This window comes from Macadamia integrifolia, unplaced genomic scaffold (assembly GCF_013358625.1).
Source record: "Macadamia integrifolia cultivar HAES 741 unplaced genomic scaffold, SCU_Mint_v3 scaffold837, whole genome shotgun sequence".
Taxonomy (NCBI): Eukaryota; Viridiplantae; Streptophyta; class Magnoliopsida; order Proteales; family Proteaceae; genus Macadamia; species Macadamia integrifolia.
Window position 1 is genome coordinate 106,927 of NW_024870554.1, and position 7,332 is coordinate 114,258.

The window sequence follows — 7,332 nt, forward strand, 5'->3', positions numbered from 1 at the left end:
CATGCAAGATAAAATGAGACTAACAAACAAAGTAGCCAAAAGCAATAATAATCTAGACGGAAAAACACATAAATTCTTACTTAAGTTTCAAGTGGGGACATGGAGAAGGGAACATACAACATTCGAATGTTAGGTTCAGCACAAATCAATCTAGACACCCAAATTAGATATGCAAACAATCAATGTCCTCTAGCAACCAACTAAAATAGAAAATCAGCAGGTTTTTTTTGGAGATATAACAGTGACAAAACAACTTAAAACAACGGGTAAAAATAGGCATAATCAAAGGGCAAAGGCTGGCTTCAATGTCAATTGGCTGCAATATATAATAGGGATTAATGGAGGTGGGGAGGGTTTAGTTTAATGATTTACCGTACTGTTGTCCAGATCTGAGGAGAAAAGAAGAGATCAAGGTCCTCCAAAATAAAGAGATGCAGTCCACCTTTAGTTGATGAAGACAAGTCCAGCCGATTGTAGAGAGATGCTCCAGCGGAGAGTAAACAACAACCGAGAGTAGCAGCAGCTGAGGGTAGCAGCAGCAGTGATGTAATGGCAGCAGTGTGTAGCAGCAACAGTGAGGTAATGGCAGTAGTGTGTAGCAGCAGCAGTGAGCATCGAAAGGGGAGATCAACAGCAACAAAAACAGCAGCAGAAAAAAAAGAATGGAAAAAGAGAGGGAGGCGAGACAAGAGAGAAGAGAGAAGAGAGAGCCGAGAGACTAAAGAGAAGAAAGAGGCAAGAGAGAAAAGTGAGAAAGACGAGATTGAAAGAGAGAGAGAACCGTGAGGGGTGGGGGTTTGCTCTTGGCTGTTTTTTTCAATTAACATTCATTGTATTCCATAATGGCCAATGGCCTTACACTTAAATAGAATAAACTTCCAAAAATAAAAAAGATATTTAGAAACTCAATTACTTGAAATAAAAGACTACCTAACAGACCAATATAAAGAAGTCCTAGTTTCCTAATTATGTAAGACAATCAAATATCACTAGATTTAAAGCAAAGTATTAGAATCAAATAAGATTTGGTGGGGTCCACAAGATCTGTAAAGTACTAGAATCAAATAAGATTTGGTGGGGTCCACAAGATCTACTGATTGGGAGGACAATGGGGGGTCGAACCCAGCGCTGGAAGGCTGGTTCGACTCCTCTCTTTCCTTCTTCTTTCTTGTTTCTTCTCTTTCCTTCTTCTTTCTTGTTTAATCCTCTAACCACAAAGATGGACCTGGTTGAATCTTTTTCTTCTTTCGACTGTACACCTTGATGTCCCCATCACACATCAGCCACCATCCTCCACTTTGAACCATGCTTCTCATGCACTCTATAGTATATACATTGTCATACACAAGTTTAAAAATAAATAAATAAATAAAAAAAAAAAAAAAAACTCCTTAAATACAAAAAGGTAGGTACCAAATATACAACATTATTATTCATCACCAACACAATACATACATGTTCTACAGAGGGTCGGGGTAAAACCACACACAAGATTTGAATGAAAAAAGGAATACATAAAAGCCAATATATGATTGAACACACCTTCGGACAAGTTCATATTCCTCTTTAGTCCATTTATGTGCATCATCCCTTTCAAACAAAACATGCCCTCTGTAATACACACTCATGTGAGTTCTCCAAGGTAAGACAGCAGCTGCAATTAACAACAATAACATCAGAAAATCAACAACTTATTATGTGTTTGTTGCAGGGCATAATGTAGACTAGGATAGATAGACTAACCAAGCCTTCAACTGCAGGAATGTATATACATTGTCATACACAAGTTTAAAAAAAAAACCCTCCTTAAATACAAAAAGGTAGGTACCAAATATACAACATTATTGTTCATCACCAACACAATACATACATTTTCTACAGAGGGTCGGGGTAAAACCACACACAAGATTTGAATGAAAAAAGGAATACATAAAAGCCAATATATGATTGAACACACCTTCGGACAAGTTCATATTCCTCTTTAGTCCATTTATGTGCATCATCCCTTTCAAACAAAACATGTCCTCTGTAATACACACTCATGTGAGTTCTCCAAGGTTAGGCAGCAGCTGCAATTAACAACAATAACATCAGAAAATCAACAACTTATTATGTGTTTGTTGCAGGGCATAATGTAGACTAGGATAGATAGACTAACCAAGCCTTCAACTGCAGGATTGTATATTCAGAAGAACAACCAGAACCAGCCCAATCATGTAACAGAAAATAAGAACAGAAAAGAAGACACAAAAAAGTCTGTTGATTCCAACAGATCTGGTTCTTCAGGCCAAACTAGCAAACAGGTCCAGTAGCCTATCAGGGGACTGTTACAGGTCTATCACAATCCAATCAATATGAGCAACAGCATAGAAGAGCATAGAACCAAAACACAGTAGAACAGTCCTATCGACTTCAGTCTCAGCCTCAGAAATCCACTACAGGACAAAAATAAGGAGATTTTCACTATCTCAAAATTGGCTGGTCAGAATCAGCCCAAACCAGGGTCGAGTCTCACTTGGGTAGGGAAGAAGAATCGACCAGAATTATAGCTCAAACCGACAGCTGGAAGTGCTACAGGGAGCAGGGAACCGATTGTGAAACTTAATGGAATTCTGGGCAGAATTGGGTTTTAAATACCTGGTTTGATGATCAGCAATAGAGCCCTTGAAAAACCTTGAAGAAGAAGAAGAAGAACACTTGAAGAAAATGTCATGGGCTTCACACTGCAAAGAGTCACCAGATCACACACCAGTCCACCACTTTGATTAAACACAAAGCAACCTTCAGCAGAGAAGGAACAGCAACAGCAGTTTTTTTTTTCATAAAAATCATGGAGGCTTATGGAGCCCTCCTCTTTATTTATAACTTGATGGGAGAGATTACAATATAGAAACTAGAGTAGTTACTAAAAACTGGAACCATAAACTAACAAAATAGAAAGTCCTACTAGTTACTAAAACTGAAATTAGAAACTAGGAATTTAGAAACTACTGAAAATAGAAACTATAGATCCCATCAAACCAAACTCCACTTAGCTAGTTGTCCTTGCCCTGGCCAACTCCCCTCTTCCTCCTCCTTTCATAAGTCCTCATCGCTGCATCAGGGCAGCATGTTTGGGCTAGGCCCAAAATGACCATAGAGGATGGTGTAAGAAAACACATGCAGAGACTAGGTCTTGACTCCAGTTTGACCTCAAACATAGCTGTTTAAAGGGCAAAGATCCATGTTTCCGACTAATTGTAAGTGGGATGTTCCAGTGGTGCCCTTTTTCTTTTCTTTTGTATTTTGTATTTTTCTTTTTTTTCGTGGATCCATGTAGCCTACCCCATTTAGTTAGGAAAAGGCTAAGTTGTTGTGCAGGGCAGAGTGTGTGATCACTTGAGATCAGGCTGCAAGGTTTCACCTCATCACATTCCTAATGTTAAACGTACACAAATTTTGCTTAGTATGTTTACTCTTAAAGTATTGCTTTAACTCGTTTTTGGATCTTTCTTATGAACTATATACCAAATTTAATCAGAAATGAAAGGCACATACACCCAAGACTTCAAAGCAAGTGAAGCAGACTGTAGTGAGAAGCTTGCTATAACTTTAGGGGTGTCAGCAGGTCCAGGTTCAAGCATGGACCCCACTAAATGAATCAGGTCTGAGAATGGACAGATTGTTAAGAACTGGACCAGTAAAAAGTACCGAAATATTTCCATAGTCTTGGCGTTCGATTGCTACAAATACATCTCCCAAGAGCCCTAATTCCATCCTCCACTATTTCTACATCTATAACCATGAACTAATTCTCACTGCCCTGTATTCTTGTCGGATTGTTCAGATTTTTTTTATTGGTAAACAAAAAATACAGGCATTGCAGGTACAAGGAAACTATATGATAAATGAGGGCCTAAGCTCCTCAAAGGGGGGTGGGGAGGAGAAGAAAATTCTAGCAAACAAGTAAGAGGAGTGAAGGGACAACCAAAGGACAATTCTAGTAATTCGGAGTTTCCCCTTCAACGGCCTCTAATACCAAAACCCTTTGAGTATCTTCCCATTTTTAGAAGTTGAAAACCCATTAATCCAACGATATAATTAGTCAGAACCTCAAGAACCTTTCTAAAATTCGATAGAAGCTGCAATCTCATTTAAGAAACTGCTTCTTCCATAGAATTGTAGTAATTCGTAAGAGTCTAATTACAAGAGCTCTCACTCTCTTCAAGTCCCATAGAGAACTCACCATATTTGCATCCCCCACCCCCACCACCCCACAAAAGAAGAAGAAGAAAAAGGTATCCTGGTCTTCTTACTTGGTTCACAAGCCCTTTCTATGGTTGCTGACAGATACCAATACCAAATATCACATCTTTTCTTGAGCTTTCCTAGCACCTTTTGCATAAGGTTCTTTGCCTTCAGAAAAATCAACCATTTTTATTTCTTTGAATATGTTAAACAGGTGTCAAGTATCTGTATCAGAAAGCATGTCGGGAAAATGGTTTTAAGAGACATCTCGGAGAGACAATAAGAGACGCTGGATACACTTGAGGTACATTGGATCCTGCTAAGATTTTGTGGACAGGTAAGCCCCAAAGTCCCCTACTGACATATGGCAAAACAAAGCACTGAAAAATCAGGAGAGATATTGTAGTGATCTAAGTAGTAGTAGATGTGCACAGACACATATGGAAATTAGGCTCTGAAATTTGACGCATGGCCTATCTAGACTCTCTAATAAGTATCCGACTACTAAGTATTAAGTAACATACATTAACACTAACAGTACAACTAGCAACAGTTTATGTGTAACTATAAACGATAAGTACTCAAGTTTCAAACATAATTATACAAAATCTTTATTTCTTTTCTTTTTTTTGGTGAATAAATAATTCATTACCAAAAGGGGAAAGAGAAACCCAATCTCATGGAGAGGAGGAAACGAGCTGCAGAAGCGAGAGGGGAAGACCCTAGGACAACAATATGCCTTTTCCTTGGGGAATCAACAATGAGAGGAGACCAAAGGAAGTTTGTTTTGATATCAAAGGAGATGGAGTCACAAATCTACTGAAAGGATCTAGAACTCAAGGACCATTTTTTGAGATTACGCTTCATCCAAATATGGTTGATGGTGGCACTAAATGCAAGCTTACCCACAAAATCACAGGGACATTTATCGAAAGGACATCCACCCAGACCCATTCCCTCATGAATAGAAGAATCCTCTGGCTTCATTGCCAACATTTTAATGGGACCCTTCTACAAAAGAAGAGGAAAAAGGCAAGCAAAAAAGAGATGATCCAATCTTCCAGAGCATTCCAACAAATGCAGCAAAAAGGAGAGATTGGAATCTTCTGGTGAATGAGGAAAAACTGCATTTGGAAGCAGTTGGGAGGGCCCGCCAGATAGTGAACTGTGACAAAGGATATGGCCCTTGAATCACACTAACTTGCACCAAAGAGGTAATGGCCCACATGATATGATGAAGTCCCAAGCAGTTTTAGAACTGAAAAGGCCTGAAGAAAATGTAGATCAAACAACATTATCTCCCCTATAATGAGGCCTTCTAGAAATGGAAGACAAGGAATTCCACACAGCGTCTAACAGGGGAGAAGTAGGTAGGGGGGCCTAGTCATCATGACTAATGATATATGCTACCATGGACTGCTTACTAAATTCTGAGCCGTAAATGGCTCTAGCACCAAAAATGCGGAGAACACCCATAGGGTGCCAATGATTGAGCCAAAGAAAGGTAGAAGCCCCATTACAAATTTGGCAGGAAATGGACCCGAAAGCAATAGGCCCAAGCTTCAGAATCTTGTGCCAAACCCAGGAAGCATAAAAAATAGAAGGAGCATTCTAATTAGAATCATTGCAAAAAAAAAAAAAACAGAGAAAACCCAGTCAACCCAGATAGTTTTCTTCTTAGTTGCAAGCTCCAAGATCAGCTCGAGAATTCTTGCTCAATTAACCTCTTTGATTCTTCTCAAGCCAAGGCCTCCCTCATCCTTGGGCAAAGGATGAAGGAATCTAGAGGATAACCAGGAAAGACAAGCAATGCCATTAGAATAACCATCATTATATATTAAAATTTATTCTGCAAAGAACAAGAAAAACATTCATGCAATGGATGAAACAGGAAAGACAAGCAAAAGTCTAAAAGGGAAGAAAAAAAACAATAAAAAGGGCGAGCAGGGAATAATAATAAGACAGCTCATGAGCAGCAATAAATAATTAGGAGCATACAACCTAAGTTGGCACAAGCAATTTCCTTCCAACAGCCTATATGTTCAAGGTAGGATTTGCAGTGAATAAACAGAAAACAATAAAAAGGGCTAGCAGGGAAAAAGATTAAGACAGTGCAAGAGCAGCGATTATAATTAGGATTAAGGAGCATACAACCTAAGGTAGCACAAAGAATGCTCACCGATTTCTTTCCAACAGCCATGAAGTCCAGGTTCGGATTTGCAGTGCAAAATCCTGTTTACACCATCCTCACCCAATCCATGTTCCTAGAAACACAATAAGAATTCAATTAATGGGATTCTACCACCTCACTACAAATATTCTGAATTAACTACACAAGCATAAATAGGAAAGATAACACTTGTCTAACTCTATCAGTTTAAGCACAAGACAGTCAAGAATATTCTGAAGACCTAATGGATTAACACATAAATTTGAAGATCAACCAGGACTTCCAAAATAAACAACACTGGTTAAATCAAACTTGACCAAATTAAAATTAAGAGCTATTACATCTATATGAACTATGATTCGAATCCATACTTGTCATGGAACAAAGGCCAGCAGAGGTGGTGGCCAGGCACCTAGGTGGCACAAAGTTGTCCAAGCCCTAAAAATAAAGAGGGAGTTTAGATGTAAAAATAAAATTTCATTCTTTTAAGTGCAATCTTAATGAGGCCTTAAGAAAAAAAAATCCTTTTATATATAATTATAAATAGGCCAATTTATAAAATAAATAGGGGTTAAAGAACACTACCTCCTAGTGTACCCTACGCCCACACACATGGGGAAGTGGAACCAGGCTGTGAAACCCACACACATGGGGAAGTGGTGCCGGGGCATGGGGCATCTTTTCAAACTCAAGCCTAACCCTCAGGGGAGGATTTTCTACACTATTCGTTGACAGCCAATACCCCCAGGATTAATTTTGAAAACTGGTAGGGATATGCAAGAACAAACAATTTTTATTGAAAACATTCCTCTAATGAATTCCCTGGGAACATTTATAGTAAATTGCATTTATTATAAGTACAAGACATATAAGAGCTCTAACCATATTTGCGCTCATGATCAATCCATAGATACCGATAGAAAATAAATAAGCGC

General features: G+C 38.7%; 1 protein-coding gene across 1 annotated transcript in view; it reads right to left on the bottom strand.

Annotated features, from left to right (window-relative positions):
- Positions 1-792: 792 nt before the first annotated feature.
- The window catches only part of LOC122070155, a 13,162-nt gene continuing 6,622 nt past the window's right edge, over positions 793-7,332 (bottom strand). Inside the window, exons 2-5 of the mRNA XM_042634269.1 lie at positions 6,407-6,491; positions 1,958-2,069; positions 1,543-1,654; positions 793-1,321 (exon numbers count right to left, since the gene is read on the bottom strand). Coding sequence (XP_042490203.1) covers positions 2,059-2,069; positions 6,407-6,491 — 96 coding nt within the window. The 3' untranslated portion in view covers positions 793-1,321; positions 1,543-1,654; positions 1,958-2,058. The remainder of the gene's footprint in view (positions 1,322-1,542; positions 1,655-1,957; positions 2,070-6,406; positions 6,492-7,332) is intronic.